Source organism: Rhipicephalus microplus, chromosome 7 (genome assembly GCF_043290135.1).
Source record: "Rhipicephalus microplus isolate Deutch F79 chromosome 7, USDA_Rmic, whole genome shotgun sequence".
Lineage (NCBI taxonomy): Eukaryota > Metazoa > Arthropoda > Arachnida > Ixodida > Ixodidae > Rhipicephalus > Rhipicephalus microplus.
In genome coordinates, this window is record NC_134706.1 from 132,960,413 (window position 1) to 132,987,933 (window position 27,521).

The following is a 27,521-nucleotide window of genomic DNA, read 5'->3' on the forward strand; positions in this document are numbered from 1 at the left end:
GGTTACTTGCGTTGAGTAACATTCTCCTGGTAACCATCACAAGTGTCTTACATAGACAGCGCACAAATGTGCATGAAGCAAGAGCAAAACTAAAGCAAAAGCTCGCACGTCCACGAAGCTTCTACGATACCGATGGATTGACGGGATACAGTTATGACGTCGTTCCCGACATACTCCACCTCGTAAGGTACGTGCATGCGCAGACACTATTAAACAGCAGTGAAAAATCATACAACTCAGGGAAAATAAATCTTTACAAAAAAGAGCCTATCCTCAAATATAAAGAAAGCATGACCGATCCTTCACTCATAAAGATCACTATAACATGAAAGTGAGATCTGTCTTCATAGAAGTAATCCTCATTTTGTTACTATATAAGAGATCTGCCGCGGTGTTCTAATGACTAAGGCACTTAGTTGCTGACACGCAGGCCGCTGTATAAAATCCCGGCAGCGGCGGCTGCATTTTCGATGGAGGCGGAAACGCTGTAAGTCTCTGAGCTCAAATTTTGGTTAATATTAAAGAACCCGATGCGGTCGAAATTTTTTGAGCCCTCCACCACGGCGTCTTTCGTTTTCATATGGTGGTTTTGGGAGGTTAAACGCCAGCTAATATTATTATTATTATCATGAGAGCTTGCACAATATGTATTGGTATTTTGAAGCTACAGCACAATTTGGCGTCGACATAGCCACGTTGACACTTAGTGGCGCGTTTCCGTCGTGGTGATTACCACTTTATATCATGACTTGACCGTTCTGGTAACTGAAGGCTTGAAAACCTCCTGGGTAAGCATTTTATGCTCGCGCCTTGTCCGGCAGTCAATGACGTGTACACTATTTAAGTAAAACTTCTTTTGGGCCTAGTTGGTTCATAGCCATAGAATATACTTTTACAGCGCAAACATAAAACGATCCACAAAGAAAGCGACGACACACACCAGCGCTGACTAACAACTGACTTTATTTCGGGATATGTCAATGCATAAATACCTCCTGGGCAACCTCACCGCACATGCGCCACACATCTCGACAGATAACAGACACTCAGAGGAACAATCAGAGTTGACAAAAGAAATGAAACCGTGTATTACATACGTGATGAAATGAACTGAAACTCAGATGGGAGCAGCGTCAGAGACGTGTCGCTTATACAAAGCTGAGCCCTTTTTCTGATATGATAGGCTTCCAAAGCCAGCAGCGCATGTTCATTGTTACTCCTGCCAAGGATCGACGTCCCTTCAAAACGTGGCTCACAATTGCAGCAAGAATTAATATGAGCCACAAGATGGGCTCCTTTATCTTCGTTCTTGTTAACTTTTTGAGCGTGTTCCCTGAGCCGCTCGTTGATACATCTTCCAGTTTTTCCGACGTAGAACTTGCCACACGAGAGCGGGATGGCATAAACCACGCCGACGGCACACGGGACATAAGTCACACCGTGTCGGATTTTGCAACCTCCTCTGTTCATACCGCAAGTGCGGGAGCACAGCTTGGAAAGCTTGTACGGGGCAGACAGCGCCATAGCGACCCCATGTCTGCCTGCCACTTTCTTGAGCTGATGGGATATCCCATGCATATACGGGACCACCACAGGCCTCGCTTTGTCCTGTACGGCGTCCGCCCGCTTGGCAGTTTTCTTTTTCTGGAAGAGCGTTTCCGCCACTGCAATCAAAAGCGACCTTGGGAACCCCGCAGCCAAAAGTCGGCTGATCTGATTTGCGAAACTATCGTGCATCTTGTGAGTGCATGATTTTCTAAGCGCCGCTTCCATGGCCCCCATCGCAATACCTCTTTTCACAATTTTCGAATGCGCCGACTTAAAAGGTAACAAGTCCTTAGTTGCGCGTGGATGATAGGACCAACATTTTTAGAATTAAGGCTCGAGTTTTGTGAACGTCATGTGTGTTGGTCCTATCATCCACGCGCAACTAAGGACTTGTTACCTTTTAAGTCGGCGCATTCGAAAATTGTGAAAAGAGGTATTGCGATGGGGGCCATGGAAGCGGTGCTTAGAAAATCATGCACTCACAAGATGCACGATAGTTTCGCAAATCAGATCAGCCGACTTTTGGCTGCGGGGTTCCCAAGGTCGCTTTTGATTGCAGTGGCGGAAACGCTCTTCCAGAAAAAGAAAACTGCCAAGCGGGCGGACGCCGTACAGGACAAAGCGAGGCCTGTGGTGGTCCCGTATATGCATGGGATATCCCATCAGCTCAAGAAAGTGGCAGGCAGACATGGGGTCGCTATGGCGCTGTCTGCCCCGTACAAGCTTTCCAAGCTGTGCTCCCGCACTTGCGGTATGAACAGAGGAGGTTGCAAAATCCGACACGGTGTGACTTATGTCCCGTGTGCCGTCGGCGTGGTTTATGCCATCCCGCTCTCGTGTGGCAAGTTCTACGTCGGAAAAACTGGAAGATGTATCAACGAGCGGCTCAGGGAACACGCTCAAAAAGTTAACAAGAACGAAGATAAAGGAGCCCATCTTGTGGCTCATATTAATTCTTGCTGCAATTGTGAGCCACGTTTTGAAGGGACGTCGATCCTTGGCAGGAGTAACAATGAACATGCGCTGCTGGCTTTGGAAGCCTATCATATCAGAAAAAGGGCTCAGCTTTGTATAAGCGACACGTCTCTGACGCTGCTCCCATCTGAGTTTCAGTTCATTTCATCACGTATGTAATACACGGTTTCATTTCTTTTGTCAACTCTGATTGTTCCTCTGAGTGTCTGTTATCTGTCGAGATGTGTGGCGCATGTGCGGTGAGGTTGCCCAGGAGGTATTTATGCATTGACATATCCCGAAATAAAGTCAGTTGTTAGTCAGCGCTGGTGTGTGTCGTCGCTTTCTTTGTGGATCGTTTTATGTTTGCGCTGTAAAAGTATATTCTGTGTACACTATTGTTGCCACAGAACGATTCTCTAGACGCTGCTCAAGGTCAACGCTCCCATCACCTCTTCGGTGATTCAAACAATGCTCACTAAGTGGCGCGCTGCCAACCAAGGCATCAGTTTTCGATTGCCCATGCGTTTGGCTCTTCGCGCTACCTCCACTTTCTTTTCGTTGCTTCGTAGACATGGCAGCACGTGAAAAGCCCCTACGATACGCATTACGCAGGAGTAACAATATTCTACCGAACCACCTCTCTGCCCGCTCTCAAACATGTTGAAGAACATGGCATAGTTCTGCGTCTCTCAATTAGGATCGTTATTGAGAGCTAACAGATATAATGCCTAGGAAAGATAGCAAATATTGTAAATATTATGTGTACTACAACGTCCCAAAACTACCATGTGATTATGAAAGACGCCATAGTGGAGGGCTCCAGAAATTTCGACCACCTGGGTTTTTTTTAACGTGCACTCAAATCTGAGCACACGGGCCTACAACATTGGCGGCTCCATCGGAAATGCTGCCGCCGCAGCCGGAATTCGATCCCGCAACCTGTGGGTCAGCCGCCGAGTACCTTAGCCGCAAGATCACCACAGTGGGGCAGCAGATGTTGTAAGATACATAGATATGTAGGGTTTAACGTCCCAAAACCACAATATGATTATGATTGACGCCGTACTGGAGGTCTCCGGAAATTTCGATCACCTTGGGTTCTTCAACGTGCACCCAAATCTGAGCACACGGGCCTACAACATTTCCGCCTCCCTCGGAAATGCAGCCACCGCAGCCGGGATTTGATCCCGCGACCTGTGGGTCAGATATTGTAAGAATCGATTGTTGTGTTAATGTGAAGGCAGACTTCTGACAGATTTTACGTCTCGAGGTAGTATGCGAGGAATCAATGGCCCGCTGCCATCTTGTACTCAGTTCACATACTACGTAACGCCAAAAAGGCAAGAAGAGGATACCTCACTCATCGCGAAGGAAACAGGTGGCGCTGGCTGACGCTCCTACGTTTGAATGCCCTTATGTACTCTATAAAGTGGATGGAGAGATAACTGTCACCGTAGCTCATAGGTGCAGCTTCGAATGCGTTATTCGAGAGGTCGCAGTTCTGGATCTTGCTGGTGGCAAGTTACCTTTTCATCCACGTTTTTTTTTTTTTCACCTTAACATTACAATTGCTTCTCACAACATCAACTATAGTTTGCCTGGCATTATATCTCTCAGTTCTCAGCATTATTCTCCTGCAATGAGTGCCTAACATATGAAACGAGCCCTTCAGTTTACACTTTCTTTTAGGTGTTAGCGTTGTGCATTTGACTCAAGGCTGCCGCCAGTTTGGCATAAAGGGGCGGGTGCTTGATGTACCGATTGACGAGGCAAACACTATGCAGTGCAGGCTGCGGAGCGTGCCCGACATCGCTGCTTTCGATGTACTACTGTCTCCTAGACTATGTGCTTGCTACATGAGTAAAGAACGAGCTGACACAACCTTTTCCTTCTTCTTATTCAATTGGCACCAGTAGCTAGCGCCCTCTATGGCGTACGGTGCAACAACTCGACCTTTTGCATAGCCTTCGAAATTGTCGTGTATAGTTGCAAATCTCAAATAAATGCCGACTGAGGTGCCCCTAACGGCCTCAAGTAAAAAAAAAAAACATGATGCTGGTGTCGGTCGTGAGTGCCACCGAGCGGCATTTGCTTAAACTAAGGCAGGTCGACTTTGCTGGGAGCACGAGCTTTTCGTCAGGCACCCTAACAAAGTAGGCGTTCCATATACACATCATGCGCCGGCTCGTTAACAAGCCTTCCTGCAGAAATGGTCTCTCCAAGAAACGCTCCGTGAACCTATGAGCCTGCTCCTCTGACATAATTCACTTTGTGGATACGATGGTGATTTGTGAACACATACCTGAACAAAGCGTATCGGTATTCGCGCACAAAGCTGGCATAACGAGAACACACTAAACACTGGTACTCAATATGTGTTTCCTTAAAGATCCTTGGTTATGAAAGAGGTAGCACACAGCGCACAGCATCGTTCACCCACCACCACTGTTCGAAACGCGGGGCAAAGTCGCTTACTTTTCTTGTTTCGGGAGGCTTTTCCCTAAAAAAACAATAGTCACCAACGTAATTGATTCGATAATAGTGCAACATCGCGTATGCCTTACCTCGTGTTACGAGCAGTCACCCAAGAATAAACGTCCCTCTAAGCTCACAGCAGTTTAGTACATGTGCCCGTGGTACAAGATCAGCTAGGTCTACCCATCAGACCATCTATCTCTTATATTCATGAAAGAGGCGACCACGCACGCTGGCGTCATCAGTACTACGACGCTTCAGCCTGAAAGCGTGGTGGACGCCACATTGAGCTCATTAGGAAAACTCAGGAAATGGAGCCAAGTTTCCTGTTGACGCTCCCTTACACACATCGCAAACGATTGAATGTCATGTAACTACTTGTATAGTTTTTTTGTAAAATCTCCAAACCATGCAAAACCTAACCTGACGAGAACCTTGAAATATCGCATCTTTTCATCTCATATTCATCATATATATGTAACGCCATCCAGCGGTCACTTGAAGGATAAAACGAGAGGTGGCTACTTACAACACAACATAAATCGAGGACACTTGACCCACTGCTTAAGCAGCTTCACCCCTAATATCTGAACTTGATTGTAAGGGTTTTGAAACTATTTTCATATGGGGAATGCCTGAAACAACGCCCACATTTCGTGCTGCCGTTCAGTGATCCTTCTAAATAAAAAAATGACCCCACATCACCGAAGGGTACCGTGAGAGATTGCAAATGCGATTCTTCCGTCGAGATTACACAGCTTAATACTTTTATTGGCGTAAAGTAATACCGAGATGAGGACTCGTACCGTAACTCTTTATATACTCATTCATCAGCCAGCGAATAGTTGAAAGCCAGGCACGCGCTTCACTCTACTTGTATTTACGTATGAGCGAGCGAATGGGAGGTGCCGTGAAGGGAGGAGAGAGAGTAAACGGCGAGAAAAGGAGCGGCGAAGCACTGCACCTACCCTCTCTCCACACGCGAAAGCTACGCCGAGCTCCTGCAATGTCAGCGCCCTCACACCCCAGAGAGCTCTCTCCTCTTCACTTACTCTTCGCTACCACCGCTACTCCGCCCGCACCACCTGGTTTAGTTGCTACGGGCGAAGAAACCGCATGTGCCCACAGCTGTTTATTTATTTATTTATTTGTGAAATACTGCAGGCCAAAAAGGCCCAAGCAGGAGGGGCACAAACACAAACACAATATCAGTACATGAGTGATACAGCTTCACTAAAATACATCTGTGTAAGAGGAGAGCGAGTAGAAGAAAAACATCATAACAAAGAAAGCACGTGATCAGTATATGAGTAACACAGCTTGACTAAAATACATCTGTGTAGGAGAAGAGCGAGTAGAAGAGAAACATCAAAAAAAAATCAAGCAATATTGGGAGTGGGGCGGGGGGAGGTCAAGATTCACAAAATTAAACATTGGGTTCATCAAGATCGAAGGTTTGGAGGAAATCAGAAGGCAAGTTATTCCATTCTGTTACAGTTCTCGGAAAAAAGGAAAACCTAAATAAATCTGTCCGCGCAAAATACGGAGTTAAGGATCGGACATGAGAATGACGAGTTTGCCTGCATGGTCGAAACTGGGGTAACGTAATGTGATGGGTCTAGCCCAAGTTTATTGTTAATTAGTGAGTCCAAGAATTTTAGACGGAGAAGCTGGCGCCGCGATTGTAGCGTCTGGAGTGTTGCTATGGGAGAGGCAGTGAACAGGGCCCCGGGTCCACCGCAGCAGCGCCTCCGACAAGTTCACCACATATGGCCCGCATTGGACACTCTCCGTATTACATGTTGCTCCAGCCAGGTTATAGCGTAACCGCCCAGCTATTTTTCTAGAGTCAGTATCAGTGTTGCTGAATGGGTGCCTTTTTTTCTTTCCGAAGACTTAGAACTTGCCTCAATTCTATTCCTTTTACTCCTCGGTATGAAAATACCCGCAGGTCGCGGGACCGAATTCCGGCTGAGGCGGTTGAATTTCCGATGGAGGTGGAAATGATGTAGGCCCTTGTGCTCAGATTTGGGTGCACGTTAAAGAACCCCAGGTGGTCGAAATTTCTGGAGCTTTCCGATACGGCGTCTCTCATAATCATATGGTGGTTTTGAGACGTGAAACCCCACAAATGAATCAGTCAATCAATCCTCGGAATGAAAAGACAGCCCATTCCCACTCCGAAAATTACTGGGCTGTTAATTTTCATGCCTGCATTTCTTGAACCTAGAAATTTCAACTTGATAACTTTATTTAGTCAAGAATGAACGTCTTCTTGAGCATAGTTGATTTCTTAAAATGCTTCAGGAACTAAAAAAAGTATAAAAGCCACATTACCAAATTTGATGGTTGTTAGCCTAGTGACAAATCTCGCGCTGTACAACCTCCTTATATACCATAGTTGCAGTTTTCCAGCTACCTACAGTAGTTGCATAGGAGGCATCTTTGAATAAGTGGTGATGTTTTAATATTGTTTCAAATTAAATGAATAAATGCTGAGATGACAACATAGCGAATGAAGACTAAGCAATTTTTCTACGCCGTCTGATGTGATTGTAAATATGAAAAAAAACAGATTAGATTTGGTTAATGAGGAGGAAAACCCTCTATATCTTGTATTAGTTGGAACAGTACACCACTCGGGTAGCTTGTGCCTTTCCATCTAGCACGGAACTCTGAGATGCATTGCTTTTCAGCACCTAGTTACCATATCAGTAGTCACCATTGTCAAGCGCGCCTCACTTGCATGGATGAGGTGAGGAGAACATTGCGTTCGCCTGTACGTAGGTGTGCTATTTGTTCCATGTCGCAAATGTTTTTTACGTGTGTCCGGAACTAAAATCACTCATATCATAAAAATCAAACTGTGCATAGAATATTCCCCAGTTTCGTGTTAGTGCATCCACGGGGACAATTTGTGCCTTGGTTCAGTATGTGCTGTGATGATGCATTTGTTTTTGCACTAGCTTATGCCTCGGTTTCACTTTTACACATTGGCAGATCGTTCACACATTTACACTACGCCTAACTCTGGATCTGGTTAACTAAAGGTAGACCTACCGAATGCGTTGCGGCCTTGGACTTCAAAAGAAAAAACATGTACTCAGGCCTACACGGCTAATTTTACAATGATATTACAGTTGTAACAATTAGGGCTGCAGCAAAGTACGTTGCTACGTTTCTCCCCAATCCCTCTTTGCTTGGCGATGCGAACACGGGTATGTGCCGAGTCGTAACAATCAAGTGAAGAAAAGATGCAATTATAATGAAATGATTTGATCCTGGAGCAGTGGGAGTAGTTGCTGACCAGCTACACCTCAGCTCGAGACTTTGAAACGCCTCTTTTCCCAGGCAGAACCAGCAGTGGTCACTCTTCGCTCTTTGAATTTGGAAGAGGCCACCCATCTTTGTTTTAATTATATCGACTCAAGGCATTATATTTATAACAACAATTCGTTCGGCAATTGGTCACTAGTTGTTTGGCAATCAATGCCTCACAAAAACTGCTTATTTGCTATCTTGATTTTGAAATGCTGTAATAAAGGTCGCTTAGAGTGCAAGGTTGTGCACAACAAATACCAAAGGTATAGAGCAGCGAGCACGCAAACAAGAGAGACAAACTTGAAAGCCACACAGTTCATTGATGAGGACAGAATTGCAGTAGCCGCGTCACTTAACATTTACCACGCTTGTATTCAATCCAAGCAATCTTTAAATTACTCTTTTGTTAAAATAGAGGCTCTGGCTTACTAGTGTTTGGAGTTTCAAAGCAGCTTGTAGAGAAAACGTGCTATATTTTTTAGAAGAAGACAGCGTTCGATTCACATTTCATTCCGTGAAAAGGGCGCTTAAGTCCATCCCCATTCCATTCCTTTAGTCTATCCCCATTCCAGACATCACAAAATTTTTGAATGGTTCCATAGTCATACCAATTCCGAAGTGGAAACTGCGCAACACTGACCAGTGTTTTACTATGTTACAAAAATCGGAAATCGCGAAAATCATTGCGGTTCCTCCGGAACAAAGTGTGAAAGCCGCAAATGTGGCGAAAAGCAGACGCTCATAAGAATGATGATCCCGTCGCAATAAACCCGCACTATCTGTGACGGACCGACCTACGTTCTGATCCAAGCTGTCGAAAAATGGCAGCTGTGATTCGGATGCATGCGGAGGCCAACTAAAATTGCTCCTGATCTTTCATAAAGACACTCAACTGCTTAGTAGCTGTTCAAATATTTGTTTGCCTGGTTGCGCATTCCACCATAAGATGTCACCCCTTATCCAGACAGCCGGAGTTGTGCGGGCCGTGATTGCGTAAACGTAGACTTTTTGAAGCTACAGAACGTTAATAAGGAGAGAGTGGATAGGCTTCAAAATAGCGGCTTTTAAAGTCACGTGGTCAGGGCCACAAGCCTTATTAGAAGCTACATTCCTCAAAAAGGTTTATGTGCTTCACTTTGCACGCATTCCTCTTCTCTATCGTACTGACCTACCTACCCCTACTAATGCGTCATTTAGAACCGAACGCGCTATAAAAGCGTATTGCACGAGGCTCAACTTCAGTGATCATGATGGCTTCTAGACGCAGGAGCCACAAAGTTTGTGCCAATTATGCAACGATGTATTTCTGTTCAAAGCGACACCTTGTATTTATGTGTAACGCACATTGTCATCTTTTCTATGTGTAACGCACATTGTCATCTTTTCTGCGCCTTATTAATATCCTAAACCATTACACTCTGCTACTCTACTTATTACTATACAAATTCGTAATACTTATGTCAACTCTTGGCATGAGTGAACGAAACGACCACAGGAGCACGAAAACGTATAGAGGTGAAATCGGAGTGGTTTAATTTTGTACGCAGGGGAATGTCTCGCTTTTTAACATATGCAACTTGCAACAGCGGCAAGGCTGCATGAAATTATGCATTGACCATAAATAAAATAGTTACGCCGTGGTTGCAGGTACAACCTGGAGGAGGTGAAATTCGAAGACGTTATATTCTACCGCTCGATGTACCTAAACCACAGACCGAAGACGATAATGGTCCACTGCAGTCCATGCAACTTCACTGGCCCTTACGCTCGTTGGCTCGAAGGAATTCCGTTTACCTTTGTGTCAGCGGTGTTCCCCTCAAAGGTGTTCGGCCGGCCTATCTTGGTGAGTCCAATATAAAAATCACGCAACAGCTGTTTCTTGAGGGGTCGCGTTAAAACTCAACGAGCATTGAAAGTTCGATGAAGAACCATTGGTATGCCACTTTTGGACTTAGAAACGTTCCTTGGAGATCTCTGGATGTTCGCATGGTATACTATACACAGTAAAATTTTTTACACCCTTATGGGTGTAAAAAGGGTGTTTTCAAGATTTACACCCTCTTTGAATGAATTTAACACCCTTTTCTTTGCTGGTACACCCTCAGAGAAGGGTGTAACGGGAAAAAGGGTGTTATTATGCCGTTCGTGAGGGTGTTGAAGAACAGAAGGGTGTACACCTATAATTGTTGGAATAAAAATTGTTCCGTTTAACGTCCCAAAGTTGTCATATAATCATTAGAGACGCTGTACCGAAGGGCTCCGAAAATTTAAACCACCTGGGGTTACTTAAGGTGCACCTAAGTCTAACTACACAGGTCTCGCACTCTTTCTCGTCCATTAAAAATGTGGCCGCCGTGAATGGCCGGGATTCAATCCTGCGACTTGCGGGTCAACAGTTCAGCACCATAAGCACCAGACCACCGGCGCGGGAGTGCACGTGCAAGAATCGAGCTGCATCCATGCTTGCAAATCAAATACCACGCATAGCGCAAGGAATGCATGCCTTTCCTAAGATAACAATGTCGCAGGGATGAAAAAAATCAAGGAAATGATTGAGGCATTGACCAATTTTACAGAACACTAAGAATAATTTAGAAAATGTAAAAGAGACTAACTTCTCGCACTGTATGATTCGACATGCTTTGCCGCTTTATATCGTCCACATTATATGTGAATAAATGAATGGGCTACTGTCACGATCTACGGACAGCACATATTCATGTGTAGAAGCAATTGAGAAAAAAAAAGCTTGAATTTATTACAAAAAACCCTTGCTCGGTCAAAAGCCGTTTGAGTGCAAGTTGTTTTCACAAGATTATCGAAGACGAGACGTGCTTGGTCCAAAAAGAAAACAATGCACTACCTTCTGCAACCATGCGGGAGCACGGGAAGTGGTTTTTTAGGTGAAGAAATAAAGGTCAGAGAATGGCACGGTCAGTGCACGCAGCGCCTTTGCGAAGCGAAGGGGAGAAGGGTACGAGAGGAGGAAGAGACACGCCTCTCGCCCCCCCCCCTACACACACACACACACACACACACACACACACACACACACACACACACACACACACACACACACACACACACATATATATATATATATATATATATATATATATATATATATATATATATATATATATATATATATATATATATATATATATATATATATATATATATATATATATATATATATTGTGGGACCTGCGACCCACGCCGTAAAATTTGTATTTGCTATCTATTCTCTTTGACATCCCCTCGGGGGGGGGGGGGGTGTATGAGGTGATCAGCAGGGGGCGCTGGAAACCCCGTCGAGTTAAAAAACTTACGTCGAGTTACAGTGCCCCCTCTATATTTCTCTATGTACCTATAGGGATTTACATTGCCCCCTAAGTGACCAAGGGTTGCCCCCGCCCCCCTTCCCCCGTGGTGGGCACGCCTATGCATAGGCACCATCAATCATTGCAATAAAATTTTTTGTGTAAATGTGTGCGTCAACCACAGTACATTTTGAAGTCAAGAACATGAGTGTTTTAGGTGATTATTACCGCTGTTCTTCATTTGTTAAAAATGCATTGTACCTGCAAGCGTTTCAAACTTCGCGCGCTAAAGTCACGTGTTAATTTCTTATTTCGTTTTTTTGTAAAAATAAAATTATTTTTTCTGCTTTGTTTTTATGTTATATATATTTCCGTTTACCCTTTATACTTAACCGCATTACATAAGCATTTTATTGCGCCTTTGTACGTCTGCGGAGCTGTAACCCCGAACTTGTTTTGGCGTGCTCGCTGGTCGGGCGCTGCAGCTTGTCGGTTCTGCATCGTTTTTTCTCGTTTTTTGAGGTGTGCTTGCGCGCTGCGTTCGTGTTTTGTGTTCTGCTGGTGCTGCCTACTACGAAGATGAACTCTACTCAAGCGAGGACGTGTGGCGTCGCATTTTGGAACACTCGCCAGGTACGTACCACATTCCTGCTGTCGGCGGTTTGTCAACACCGAGAGCGTGATAACGACGCCATGCTACGTTTTTCGTTACATGTGGGCGATAAGTGAAGTTTTTTTAACGTAGCGAACCTGTTTGTGTGTGTCATTTCATCAGGATGAAGGCGTTTTTGTAGGAAGTGAAGCGTGGGCGAGCTTTTACTTTCGATTCAAGCATGCTTCGGTGTGTGAAGCACATGGCGCGTGCCTGCGCAGTGGGAATTCGGCGGCGGATTTGTGCGAGTTGTGACGGCGCTCGCCTCTGTCGGCAGTGGTGTTGGCAGGGAGCCCTGCTCGCGATGGACGAATATTTTGGTTAAATAATTGTTGGGCGAAGACGGCGTTTGTTAGCTGTAAGCGTTGATTACGCCTAGGGCGCGTATGTTTGGATCTCTTAACTCGAGGATTATTTTTTTTTTTTTGCATGCCTGTTCATATTGTGTGCTACAGAAGTCAACGGGTTCATTTGTTGTACGTTTCATACGTTGTACGTCCAAAGCAGTTTGAAAAGTTTCGTATGTTGTACGCCCTTTTTTTAAACTGCTATCAGAAATTGCTGCGGGCAGCCGAACGTATGCCGGTGTATGCATCCACGCCGGCACGCATCTTTGAACTACCGTGTTATTCGAGTTCGCGTGCAGCATGCTGCCTCGTCTTAGATACGGCTCGCAAGGCTTGCACGTATGTACGCTTACGTGTTTATGCAGTCCGTTTAGTCAAATCTGAGGTTACGTTATACACTCGCAACATAGGTTGTCTGATGCGTTCGGAACCCATGAATTTCGAGCCGTTCGTTAAACTTGAACTGTATTTCCGAACAAAATTTTCATGGCTTATTGGGGCCGAATAACTGTAGCTTAACTGTGCGAGCCCTAATTCGATCAGTAGTTCATGCGGTAGAGCACATTTTATTTTATTCAGCTTGTTTTCGCTATGCTTAGATTTCATTATTTTGTGGTGGTTTATTAAATATTGTATGTGCCTCGCCAAAACTTTGTGTTCAAACTTCGCTAAGCAATTTTACTTGTACGAACAGTAAGAACAGTTTAGACCATCACCTCCAATGGCATTTAATAACAGATGATAAGCTTATGCCGATCTGGTCAGAAACACACATGAAAACATTGAAAAACCACACATTGGCCTCGAATAAAAGCACAGTCTTTGTCACTTGTGAATAGGGCTTTTGTGTGGGGGCCAAAACGTCATGATTTCAATTAGGGTCAGCATGTTGTTTTGTCTTCACATCAGATGACAAGCTTCAGTAAATTCTATGGGCATGCGCTACAGTTATAAAAGAGATCTGTGGTGTTTGGAGAAACAAATATATCATTTAACGCTCAAAACTTGCAATAATGTTATACATCATAGTATGCATACATAAGGCATGCACGTGTTGCTGTGAAAATGGAAAATTGGACAGTATGTTCATCTGACAATCATGAATATAGACTGCATGTTTCCAAGCTGTTGGCATTGACGCAATTACACAACTTCAGAAATCAGTCTCGTCAAACGTTTATTGTGTATTGCTAAATCGTGACCAATGCCTTCCAGTATTCTTGTTACTTGAGATCGTTGCAGAAGCTTGCATGCTTTATTGGGATGGTATTTAGCTCAAGATGGGTGCGTTGTATTAGCACTTCCACATTTTTTCCCATTATTTATTAGACAGCCTGTAATGAGGGGTATGTTAGGGATGAGTGAAGGGCACTGCCTTTTTAGCCACCTGGAATCATTAAATTAACAGCCATAATTTAGCAGTTGACAATAGTAATTTAGTGAAACCAATTTTCTTCGTTATCGGCATAATCGTTCTAATGTAGGCAGCCGAAAGAGAGTTGCATTAGTTGTGTTCAAACTAAAATTCGTAATATAACTTTATGTGTTACCTCCAATGGATACTTGATCAAAGTGCATACCGTCATGTACGCACTGCCCTATTATTGAATTGGCATGTATACGCACTATGCCAGAGCGCTATTCAAGCATATTTTGTGACAGATCTGTTATGTGAAAAATGCATATTCTTTCGTAAGGTTGCAGCTATGTTTGCCAAAAACATTGAGGATGTTTTTGTTGTAGCATGTCTGGTTTTCGTACATCCTACTTTTTTAAAACAAAACTTTCCAGATCATTCTAAATTGAGTTCCAAATTCTGCTTCGCTAACACACACATCAGTAAATTGTTTTTTTGTTTCTCTCGCAGTCTATACATGCTCGTCGTAGGAAGAGAGTGTGGGAGACGTCTGGACTAGCCCATCATCCAAGGCTGGCTCGTGGAAAATTTGACTGCTGGCGCACATCAGTGGCGCATGGCTTCTGTTTCTTCTGAAAAGCGAGCTGCAGAGAGCTACCTGGTAGCTGTATTCAAGGAGCACAAAGGTTCAGGGTGTTCAAAGTTAACCCTTTTGTTTTTCCTTAAAAGAGAAGTCAGCGCTGTAAGTTATCTATGTAAAGCCACCTCTGCTGATAGCTATGTATCGAGGAGGATGCAATGTGAGACAATAATTATCACTGTCAGCGGTGCCATTAAGTTTTATTAATCAACTTAATAGTGACCACAGCAGGAGATCATGTATGTGTTAAATATTTGAGCCAGTCACATTTCTACATATTGTCACTTGTAAGAATTCTAGCATGCCTGTGCTCAGATATCCTGCTGGAAATTTAGTTGCGGCTTGCATTATTATGTGTGCAGGACAGTGAGCACTAGCACAGACTCTGATTTCATGCATTTAATCTGACCGTCGGTGGAAGGCATGGGCAAACATTAAAATGGTTACTCTTGCTATTCGCTGGCGATAGCAAGAACTGACTGCTCGTTCCGCTATGGAGTGATATTTTGCTAAACCTCACTGCCTTGCATGCGTAATCATGAAAAGCAAAATTAAACTTTCAAACGGGATATCTAGGAGCATAAACATAATCAAAAAAGTTTTCCAAGTGGGACTGTGTAGAAACACGACTGCCTCCAACTTTTTAATGCAAACATACCTGCTTATTTGCGTTACTAAAATTTCAATATTTTTGGTTAATAGGCCAGATGGCAGCATTATTTTATTACTTTGTGTCCCCCTGGACACAATCTGCCAAGGTGTTTTTCTGTTCCTAAGGCTAAAATTCAATGTAACTAGGCAGTGCATTTAAGAATGTGTCAGTGCTGCTTACTGAGCTCTTTATTGGATATTTTGTTTTTTCCAAGATCTACTTAGTGTGTTGCTCGCCATACTTGCATGTCATGTTAATTGATGCCTTATGTGCAATTGGCCATTTAGAAACACTTTTTGTGTTGTGATAAAAAGTAGCACATTAATGATTTTATCTTCAGTGTAACCTTCACTGAATATTCTATTTTAATATATTTTTGTCACTGTAGTTATTTCATTGCCTTTGGGAAGTTCAATTCATAAGTACAATCAAGTGTTTTCCCACTGTCATACTTCATAGTACCTAACTTTGCCAATACCAAACCATGTCGGATATTTTACAGTGATACATACTCATGTTTAACATTGTTAATGATAACTGATAGAAGGCATACTAGAATATTGTAACGTGAGTCCTTGGATCGGAGGGTTGAATGGTGAATTTTTTCAACTACATAGTAATATCTGCTTGCTTTATTTCATGTCAAGTCTAATGAGAATAATATTTACCGAGGTTAACGTGTTAAAACCATGATATAATTATCAGGGACACTTGAGTAGAGGGTTTCAGATATTTTGACCACCTGGGGTTCTTTAAATCCATCCACGTCTAAGCAGACACGTGTCATGCATTTCCTCCTTAATCGAAATTGCAGCCACCACAGCCATGGTTTGATTTTGTGGCCTTCAGTTTAGCAGTCAAGGGTTACTTGAAGCGTATATTAGTTGTGGGCTGTGGTCTTGCTTCCATGATGCATCTTAAGTACAGCAGTTTGGTGCCAACCAGGCATCTCTACTAGTGCACTGGTGTTGTGTTTTTGCATTCGTAATTTACTGCAATATTTAACTATTTTATCAAGATGCATTTCTGAGCAGCTCTGCGAAGTCTGTGCTGGTGCTTATTACATTCCTAATTTTTTGTAACAGGTTATGATTGTTGCATGTATTCTGAGTTAGATATGAAGTTACGAATTTTCCTTCTTTTATACTCTGTAAGAGTGTAAAGCCCAACAAGTCACTTTGTTATACTTTGCATATTGTACATCAGATGGCTAACTTGTGTGTGCAGAGCTTATATAAACAGCCCATAGTGTTTCGAATGCCTTGAAAACTGCCTTAGGATCAGAAGAAACTTGTGAAGAGTGGGATAGTCTGGGTGAACAGTGGAAGTTCCTCAGATAGGCTGGCTGATGTTTCGATAGGAGGACTTATGTTCGTCAAAAGTGCCGTTTCTTCTTATCCTTGGCATGTTAGCTTTAAGGGGGTTAGTAGAGATGTCATCTCCTGGTGGTGGTGCGTGTATTTGTTGGCAATTGCTGCCGGAAAAGAAAAAAAAAACTAGAAAGCAAACAAGTGCAGTCCTCACTTCATTTCAAGTTGACTGGTAGCAATTCACAATGTTCTCGGAGGGTAGAGAAAAAAATGGAAGCAAAAAAGAGGAAACACGCAAAGTAGGAGCGGTGTGCTGCCGCTACAGAGGCAAAAAAAGCAAAGAGCTTTAAAGTTTGAAGCCAGCAGACAGTCCCCGCGTTTGGCCATCACAAAGGGTTGCCGACGATAAAGGCCTATGCTGTTCTCGAACATCTATGAATGGGACTCGTAAGAAAGCGGTTACGAAAAGGCGCGAGAGAGAAGCAGGCAGCTACCTTTAAATGCTAAGATTTCAAAGGTAAGCGACAACAGATGTGTTCGGAAGAGAATGTGTTTAATTGGGAAAGTCATTGGTTAAAATATGCTTTCACTATCCCCGTAGGTGGCCCGCTCAACAGAATTGCCTCAAGAATTTGGCGGCATGTTGGCAGAGAAATAGAGAAATTCAGAATGCAAAGGAAATAAGCATGAACGAGAGAAAGGCAGAAAGAAAGGAAAAAATTAAAAAAGGCGGGTTGGAGGTAGATGACACGCTAGTGTTAACAGACGAGGAAAGGAAAAAAGAGACGCAGAGAAATTTGTGGCTTGGCAATGACTTAAGGGTGCACGGTAGTAGTGTTTTTTGAAGCGACAAAAGAAGAAAGAAAGCTGTGGTTGAAAGGTTCTGGCAAATAAAAACTTCGTAGTTGTGTGTGTATAGACACATGTATATCTATAGTTATAATTTAAAAAATTTCGAGAGAACATCAATAGTACACTTGTAGTCTAGGAGCGATTCCATGTAATACCGGTTATGTCTATTTGAAGGTTGAACCTTTCTCATTTCTAAATGCTGTCGTAATTATGCTATGGCTTTCAGCGATTCCAAATTGCGACGTGCTACATTGATTCGTGATCGGTGTAGGTGCTTACATTTCTGTATCAAATGTCATTCCATGTATTTCCTCTCTCATGGTGAGCAGAAATTCGTAGAACATAAAGCTATGCTTGGTCGAAATTGTGGCCCTGTTGGTTGAAGTGACTGGCTACTGCTTTTGGTAAATTGTGTTTTGTGTCTGCACAGTGGTCGTTCAGTCTTACGTGAATTGGCTGCCCAGTTTTGCCTATATATTGTCTGCAGGTGGCGCACTTAAGACAGTATATTAGGTTGTTCGAAGTGCAGATGAAGATCGATGGGACCTTGTGAATGTAGTCAAATTTGTTGCTTTTTAAGTTGTTAGCCAGCTATATATTTTTACAGGTGGAGCATCTGGGCCGGCCACAGGGACCAGACGTCCTAGTGTTTGCTTTAAGTTTTGCGGGAATTAGAAATGCGTGGCACGTGGCATTTGCAACGCTAACTTAAAGACATGCTTGTTCACGCAAACTTAGACTAGGACGTCTGATCCCTGTGGCCGGCCCAGGTGCTCACCCTGCAAATATATACAGCCGGCTACCAACATAAAAAGCACAGCATCTGACTACATTCACAAGGTCACATAGAGCTTCACCTGCATTTATAAACAACCTAATATACTTTTCCGGGTGTGCCAGCTGTAGAAAACAATATATAGGCGAAAGTGGGCCGCCAATTCACGTAAGACTGAACGGCCACCGTGCAGACACAAAGCACAATTTACCGAAAGTAGTAGCCGGTCACTTCTACCAACAGGACCACACTTTCTAAAAAGCAAAGCTTTATGTTCTACAAAATAATTTCCGGTCACCACGAGAGAATAAATACATGAAATCATAATTTATACACAAATTTATGTCCCTACACCCATCAGGAATCAATGTTGCACGTGGTAATTTGGAATCGCTGAAAGCCATTGCATTATTGCGGCCATATTTAGGGACTAGAAACGTTCAACCTTCAAATAGACATAACTGGTATTACATGGAATCACTCCTAACCTACATATTGTAATAATAATATTCACTCTAAATTTTAAAACTTTAATTATAGATATACATGTGTCTATATACACACAACTATGAAGTTTTTATTTTCCAGAACCTTTCAACCACAGCTTCCTTTCCTCTTTTGTCGCTTCAAAAAACACTCCTACCGTGCACCATTAAGTCATTGCCAAGCCACAAATTTCTCTGCGTCTCTTTTTCCTTTCCTCGTTTGTTAACGCTAGCTTGTCGCCTATCACCAATCCGCCTTTTTTTTTTCCATTTTCTTTTCTTTTGTGTTTCTCTTGTAGTTGCTTATTCCTTTTGCATTCCGAACTTGCCTATTTCTCTGCCAACATGCCGCCAAATTCTTGAGGCAATTCCGTTGAGCGGGACACTTATGGGGATAGTGAAAGCATATTTTAACCAATGACCTTCCCCAATAAACACGTGGTCTTACAAACACATATGGTGTCGCTTACCTTTGAAATCTTGGCATTTAAAAGTAGCCGCCTGCTTCTCTCTTGCGCCTTTTTGTAACCTCTTTCTTATAAGTCCCATTTATAGATGTTCGAGAACGGCATAGGCCAATCAGCAACCCTTCGTGATGGCCAAACGCGGGGACAGTCTGCTGGCTTCCAACTTTTAACCTCTTTGCTTTTTTCTTGTCTGTAGCGGCCACCCATTGGCAGCACACCGCTCCTACTTTGGGTGTTTCCTTTTTTTTTCTTTTTTTATCCACCCTCTGAGAACATTCTCAATCACTACCACCCAACTTGAAATGAAGCAAGGACTGCACTCCTCTGCTTTATAGTTTTGTTTTTCAGGCTACGATTGCCAACAGGGACACATGCCACCACCAGGAGATGACGTCTTTACTAACCCCCTTGCAACTAATATGCCAATGATGAGAAGGCTAGGCACCTTTGACGAAGATAGGTTCTCCTATCGAAACTTTGGTCAGCCTATCTGAGGCATTTCCACCTGTCGGCCCTCGTTTTGGTTTTGTTGTGAAGAGTGTGTTTTTGAGAAATGGATGCTGTCTCTATTACCTAGAAAGATGCTGAAAAATAAAACTTGCAATTTTAATATGTGGTGAAGCTTCATGGGGTGCGGGCTGATCTGTTAATCATTTTTCTTCGGCCACTGACCTTACCTGTTCGAATATTGGCGGTAAAATGCTCTAACTGTAGTATGTATGAAATATCATAATAACTGTGTTTGCTTTCAGTTGAGAGAAAACCTGTGTTGTGGTACATGTACTTGACATTTATCTTACGCCAATATATGTCTGCTTTTAGGAAGTGGGAAAAGATATTTATCAATAAGTGGAAACGATGTCTGCCAGAGCAGCTCTGTTATTTTTGTATAATCAGAAAGTTTGAAATGAACTAGGTGAGGCTGAACTCGCATCGTTTTGCGATACCAAGTGTAACTGCAAATTAAGTTGCTGAAATATGTATATGTCTGCATCCTGCATGGGAAGTGTGCACTGTTACGGGTAATAATGTTTTTTGAATATAATGTGTTCGTGTGTCTACACAAACGTATGCATACCAAGCACCTTTGCTGTATCGACTCACTGAGCCACCAATTGATATACCCCAGATGTTTATGCTATTTAACACTAAATATTTGTATTTAATTGTATAACTATAGAAGGCAGTCTAAATTTCTATAGTCGGCTTTACAAAGAAGGCTTTGAGAAATATCATTGCATTTCAGTAAGCTTGCTTATACACACACACACACACACACACATTTTTTCATCCACTTTTCTTTATTCTTTCTTCTTATTTACATTCTATAGGTTCTAATAACTTCCCCTGTACATTCCTTGGCATTACTGTCTGTTAGATCTCATTAATATATATATATATATATATATATATATATATATATATGAGATCAAACAGACAATATTGCCAAGGAAAGTATAAGGGAAGTTATTAGACCGAATTGTAATTTAAATGTGAAGAAATGTGGGTGAAAAGATAACTTGCCACGGACAGGAACCGAACCTGCGACCTTTGAATAACGCGTTACTCGAAGGTCGCACACCCTTTCAACACCCTCTTAAAGGGTGTTAGCTGAACACCCTACACGAAGGGTGTTCAGCAAAATGTTAGGGTGTTCAACACCCTTCTAAGTAGGGTGTATCTGAAAACACCCATAGGGTGTTCCTCTGGCGACAAGCCAGTTTACACCCTTAAGGGTGTAAAAAATTTACTGTGTACGGTCGGTCGCAGCACTCTGATGCGCAACAGCATCGGCCAGCCATCAAACGCACTCTGGATGACTGGATGCCAAAAGCCGTAAAGACAGGTCCACTGGTAAATGGAACACTTGCGTGCACTGTACGCTTAGATTTCTCTTTCCAGCAAAAGCACAGTGGCTTGTCCTTGTATAAGACTACCGCAGATTCCCAGCTTTGACTTCCTTTGACAGACTATTGATTGCCATGCACGAACATTGTTTCTTCATTAACTTGCTCTGAGAGGGCCGGTAATACCAGCAGTGCTCACTGTATCGTTCCCTTTAACTGTGAACGGTACTATACATTCTAACGAACGCAGGATGGACATGCAGTTAGTCTTTCAGTGCGTGCACTGGACATGCGTTAGAATATAGTCAAAATATTACCATATGTTCACCGGCCATGCATTGTCTGATGAGCCTTCACAAGAGTTTTTGTGATATGGCGCGTAGCGGCTTTCATACGTGATCTATTGTGTTCCTTTGAATTCTCCACGGGTGCGGTGGTAAGTACAAAGAAACGCGATACCGTGGGCACGTTGGCCGCTTGCAGTGCGTGGCAACTAAACTCTAATATAACGCTCCTCCACACCATACGCGATTTGTAGAGCGTGCCGCGTACACATTAGGACAGGGACGTTTACGCGAGCCTCGAATTTCTGCGCGTGACAAGAGCGAGAGTTCTATTATAGCTCGCAACCAAGATCCTGACCTTAATGAGGATATCGCTACACAGACACAGCCAGAGATTGGGCACACCTGGCCTGTGCTCCCTCTCCTCCAATTTTTTGCGTCCAATACATAGCATGAAATATCATTAGCTTGCCCATAATCCTGTTTTTTGGAACAAAAATGTGCATGCTTCCACCCCCCCTCCCACAAACACAAAAAAGTATTCTGCCTACACTCCTGCATTCCCTCTTGCCTTAATACCTGCCAGGTTGGACGCTTCTGTATTTTGACCTTCTCTGTTTTTTCAGACTACATAGTATGCTGTAAGTAAGGCATAGGGCAGAGGAAGTGATAGAAGTGATAGATAGTATATGGGGTACAGCACTTCATAGTTACTTGTTATATTGCAAATGACATCGAAAAACAATAAAGACTTGAGGTGGAATTTCATCAGCAATGACGATCCCATGATGCACTCCTACTCCGGTAAAAGAAACTACACTGGCACCACGTAAGCTTAAATAAGCTAGCAGGCAAGGCCTCGTGTGAGGTACTTATGTTGCACAAACAGAAATAAAGAAAGGTTGTATACGAGAAAAAGCAAGTAGGGTACATACGATCTAAAACAAGTGAGACATACTTGCAATTGCAGATGTGATAACATACTGTCATGGATATATCAATACCAAACAATCGCAACTGCACTCGCAGACGAGGTGCCTGTATGAATGCAGGCCGGCATAAATGGCCGGCATAAATGCAGGCCATCTACATAAAACAGGCCGGCATAAATGCAGCTATGCTTGCATACAAAACTGCCAGCTTCTCTCTTGCACGCACACTCCAACACACGAGCTGTAACCCGCAAAACAAGAATACCCAGAATAGGTCGAATCGATGTGGCTTACCATCGACGCGGGCGTTTGCTCCCCAGTACCGTCATCGATCAATCATCTACCGCAAGCAAGCAGATGTCATATTTACAGTTTTAACTATAATTCAAATATGTTTCAGTAGAAATGACGAACACCTAGGCGCAGAATTATTGTCAATTACTGAAAAAACTACGTCATCCCAACGTGCGACGTTGTTACTGCTTTCAGTTGGCAACGAATGTGGCGAGGAGATGCGGCCATTTTCAAAATGAACCATCGTGAAAAAATACCCAGTATAACTTCATCCACGAAACATCGATACAATAAATGCGACAAACAAAAGGGGCGCAGTTACTTGACGTCAAATAACAACCAGCAGTCTGTGCAGAGAGGCTGAATGCGCAAAACTACACGCCAAACTATCACCGCCAGTCTTCCAATCGAGCCACCGCACACCGCTATGGGGGAGGAAAAGTTTCAACTTGTCTCGGCACCGCCTAACACGGAAGCTGATGCGTGCTGGCGTGTGCACCAGTTAGCTCCTCCGCGCTGCTTATGCCTCCACGCTTTGTGGGCACACAGCACCAAATGTGCACGCCCTGTGCGAAAACAAAGGGTGTGGCACTGCAAACACTTAGCGTTAAAAACAACAACAACACTCATCAATAGCTACGTATGACTATATATGAAAATAGGAACCTGCTTGTGATTTGTTAGAGCTGCTCAGAGAACATTGATAGTCGTTTTGTAAAACGTTTACGTGAAGATGATGAATAGACAAGTCTCTTGACAAGGATACAGAATGCAGAGCCAGAGCAGCGGCACCAAGACGAGGCCGGCAACAGGATTTTGTGGTTAAAGCTTGAGGAGCTCAGCTGCAACTTCTACGAAAAGACAGGATCCAGACCTACGTGCAAGAGCAGCCGTATTAATTGCCGGTGCCACCAAGCTAATGCAGAATTGCGCGCGCAAAAACAAAGGCGTTAGCGACGCAGGCGTACCGAAAACTCCAAATATGTCCTTTAAGGTACCGTGTAGAAGCATAAAGCAAGTCTTCTTCAAGATGGAGCGAAAAGCAGAGAGTTTCGATTAAATTGTGTTTAATAAACTGTTTCAAAACGTACACATTGCTTCAAGCTCCACTTCCAAGGAGCTTTGTTCATCGGCTGTCTCTGTACCCGGAACTGCTGTTTTTTTTTTTTGGGGGGGGGGGGAGCAGGGTTAGCTGTGCCGAATGTTAGAAAAACCACGATCAGCGGCTCCTTTGCCGTCCCATTTTGGCATTTCGGCGTTTCCCGACACAACATCTGAAGAATCATTGAAGTGTTCATTCAACTCTGGCACTATAGTGTCTAAACAATGTATCGATCTCTACGTTATGAAGTGTTTTGGCAGATCGGGCGATGTTGGTGTGAAAATTAGAAGTAAACTTTATGCAAGTACAATTGAGGCGCAACTCTTAATTTCTGAAAATGTCCATTATCGGGCCTTCCATTAGATCACAACGTGTATAAACATTTGTAGCTGTTTCTAAATGTATCGTTGAGAATTGTTAGGTTAGGTTAGGTTACGTTGGGGTGTCTCGTTGATGTCCCATTGGTGTCCTAATTGTTACGTCCACCTGAAATCCTGTGTGGATATCCTTCGAGTGGTCGAGACACAAAGGAAAGCGGACGTAAAGAACAACAAAATGCAAGGGCCCTAGGCCTTCCTGTGGGCAACCGGCACTGGATGTGGGCGTTTCGCTATCGTTCAGATGACCACCAGATTTTCATGGGCGCTGGGAAGCTCGTGTCACGGGAATTCGGATTGCGGTGTCGCGACCGGCGTCTTTGGGAGCAAAAAATGAGCGTTTCCCGTGAGCTAAAACTGGAAATACGGTCCAGTGAAAAGTTGTAAAAGCTTCGAGTCGTGTGAAGACTGTGATCTATCATCTGACCTCTTTGGCTTGATGCATTTGACCTCTCTGCCACACATTTCGAAGCGACAAAACAGCCATGCTTTAGCAGTGCTAAGGTGATCTAGTTACCATCTGTGTGCGCACCTGTTTATGGAACCAGTTGTTTGTGGAACCAGTTGGTCTCAGCCTTTTCTTGGGATTCCGAACCCGTTTGTGTGTTTCATTTATTTTTTTTTCATTACGAGTGGCACAAACTGCGACACGTAATCTCTGAGCGGCAAATGCCTAGTCAAGTTCAGTTGCACCATTTCGTACTTGCTTTAACCATCTATTAGTCGTGTCTATTTAAGGTACAAAGATCTCTTCAAATGGCAGAAGTGCTGTTTATGTCTTTTAAGCCACCGTGGCAGATCTCATTAAAATGCGCTACTGCAGGTGAAGAAAACACCATTGACCTAATGTTTGTCAGCCAGCGGGAAATGAAAGTCTTTAGATTTATTGAGCTAGAAAAATCATTCCATGTTGCTGCTGATGCGTGATTCGGATTCCTGGAGATCACATCACGCCAAGAAAGGGTGTAAGTAGTCAGCTCTTTATTTAGACGTCGTAACGGAGCACTGTACATTCGTTAAATAATCTAACCATGTTTCCGCGAATGGCGTCATCAGTAAAACGATGTACTCTCGAACGGCATGGCCTAGTGACGTCTTTTGCTGAATGCATCTGGTTATGTCATTAAGGAGGGGAATCCCCATCATTCAACGGACGTTGTACGAGTACATGCCCTGCTGCGCCATGGGGGAATCTACCTCGACGCGGACGTGTTCGTGGTGCAGTCCCTCCGTCGGTTTCTGCGCTACGAGGCGACTGTGGCCTGCCCACAGGGATACACTTTCGGCAACATGATTATGATCTCGCACAAGAACTCCCGCATCCTCCGTCTGTTTATGGACACGTACCGCGAGTAAGTGGCACTCTGATTTCGTGCTTGTCAAGTGATTAATTCACGCGATGATCAGTGTACAACGCGAAACCTCGAGAAAGGAGAGAAAAAAAGTTTTGGCCAACGTCAGTTGTGGAATTTGCCGCCTTTATTACTCAGCGAATGCATCTGCACTGTGTAGGATAACATAAAGGGTACCCTAAGGAATAACGTCTGCATAGGTGTCGTGACGTATTACGTAATTTGTGTGGTGTCCCTTTTTACGACGAACTATATTCAAGTGTATTTCAACACGCACTGCAACATGCCTCATTGCAATTTCGACAAGAGCACTGCACTGGCTTTGGTTTATTCGGAAACAAAGGCCCGGGCTCGGTTGCTTCACCGGTTCTGTGCTCAGTGCCGATCCCGGCTTTGAGGAGGCGGACTCGAGGCGGGCTGGACTTGAACCTTCCATATTGGCTCATGTATCACAGCCCATAACTACATGAGGGTCGCCATGATGAAACAACTCTCCCCGCCGCGGTGGTCTAGTGGCTAAGGTACTCGGCTGCTGACCCGCAGGTCGCGGGATCAAATCCCGGCTGCGGCGGCTGCATTTCCGATGGAGGTGGAAATGTTGTAGGCCCGTGTGTTCAGATTTTGGCGCACGTTAAGGAACCCCAGGTGGTCAAAATTTCCTGAGCCCTTCACTACGGCGTCTCTCATAATCATATGGTGGTTTTGGAACGTTAAACCCCACATATCAATCAATCATGATGAAACTACTCAGCTTTTGGGTCGTCTCACTAATAATCGCCGGTACATGCTGCAATCACCTCTGGCATTTTTATCTGTCATGGCCCTCTGTTTCATCGCATTTAAATACTCACACAAAGTTGACTTGCTGCCTCTTGGCAACAAAAAACAGGGACAATGAGACAGCACGATTGACTTGACACGCGAGGAAGCCGACGCAATCGGCAGCTCAGCTACGTGCTTGCTTTCAAACATTGATACGTTAAGATGTTGGTGGCGTCCTGTAGTAACAAAAATTTGAATTGCTTCTTTTCTCTTACAGTAGATTGCATAGTACATTGCATAAACAACGATTGTATGTTATCTGAAAGCAGTTGATATAAAGATCACATTATTTCCGCTTGTTTAAAAATTAAGGAACACGCTTGTTTATAAAGTATATGGCGAAGACTTGAGTGTCTTAAAAAGTAATAATTTGTGCTTCTGTAAAGTATTTCAATGGCAACAATGACGTCGTTTGAAAGTGTCAGCACTTTAGTGGTTATAACTTTCTAGGCCAACATTTGCTCTAGAGTCTGTTATATGAACTCTGTGGTTAATGAAGTCTAGAAATGGGCTGAACGAACTTGAAGATGGTTAAAATTACGTTCCGATATACTGGTCCGTGGACATGTTTGGTATATACTAACGTTTGTGCAATTTTTGTTTTTGCTGTGGTGAACGGCGAACCTCATAGCTCACCAATTACGAAGAACAAATGAACTGGCGTGACAATAATTATTCTGAATAACTGTGTCTGTACATACCTCAATGTAGTGGTTTCCAGGTACACTTACCGAAGTTTCTTTGCACTGCCGCTAACGCATGCAGGTTCAATGGGTCGCTGTGGGACTACAATTCTGCAGTTGTGCCCACCGAAAGATTTGTTGTCAAGCGACCTCACATGTTCCACCACGTAGACCACGGCCTCCATACACACCCTTTTGGCATCTATCGGCCCCACTATTTCCCCGACTGGCGCAACGCTTACGCTCTGCACACTATATTCAACCACCGCTATATAGTGCCGGAAGACCCCCTGAATAATGTGGAACTTAATGAGACGACGCTCAGGGACTATGACACCGCCATGGGAGAGATGGCCCGTTCCGTTATTTTCGGCACATCAGACTTCGTGGGTCCGGAGGCTCCCGTGCTCAGTGTTGCCGAACTTGCCGCCATGAAGGATCGTGGCATAGACCTTACGCAGATGCGCAACGAAAGTTCGAAACCATTCTACGTTGTGAATTGAAATTCTCTCAGGGTACACCTTTTCTCTAAAGTTTCTTTGTGATATTGATACCTGACTGTGGAAGGCCACTCGGTGCAGTTCAGTTGCTGTTGTCAAAACTGAGCTTTAGTTCGAGAGAGTTGCCATATTATAGGCAATTTGTGAATATAAATTATTGATGTTGT

The 27,521-nt window shown here is 43.7% G+C and overlaps 1 protein-coding gene and 1 long non-coding RNA gene across 2 annotated transcripts; both read left to right on the forward strand.

Annotated features, from left to right (window-relative positions):
* LOC142767080 (uncharacterized) lies at positions 1 to 27,521 on the forward strand. Its single transcript, XM_075868303.1, has 4 exons — positions 1 to 187; positions 9,949 to 10,144; positions 25,126 to 25,349; positions 26,937 to 27,521. The coding sequence occupies exons 2-4, from the start codon at positions 9,998 to 10,000 to the stop codon at positions 27,355 to 27,357; spliced, it is 792 nt and encodes a 263-aa protein (XP_075724418.1). The 5' UTR covers positions 1 to 187; positions 9,949 to 9,997; the 3' UTR covers positions 27,358 to 27,521.
* On the forward strand, positions 12,038 to 19,771 carry LOC142767633 (uncharacterized). The gene is made up of 2 exons (XR_012885058.1): positions 12,038 to 12,257; positions 14,491 to 19,771. It is a non-coding gene; the product is annotated as an uncharacterized LOC142767633 (long non-coding RNA).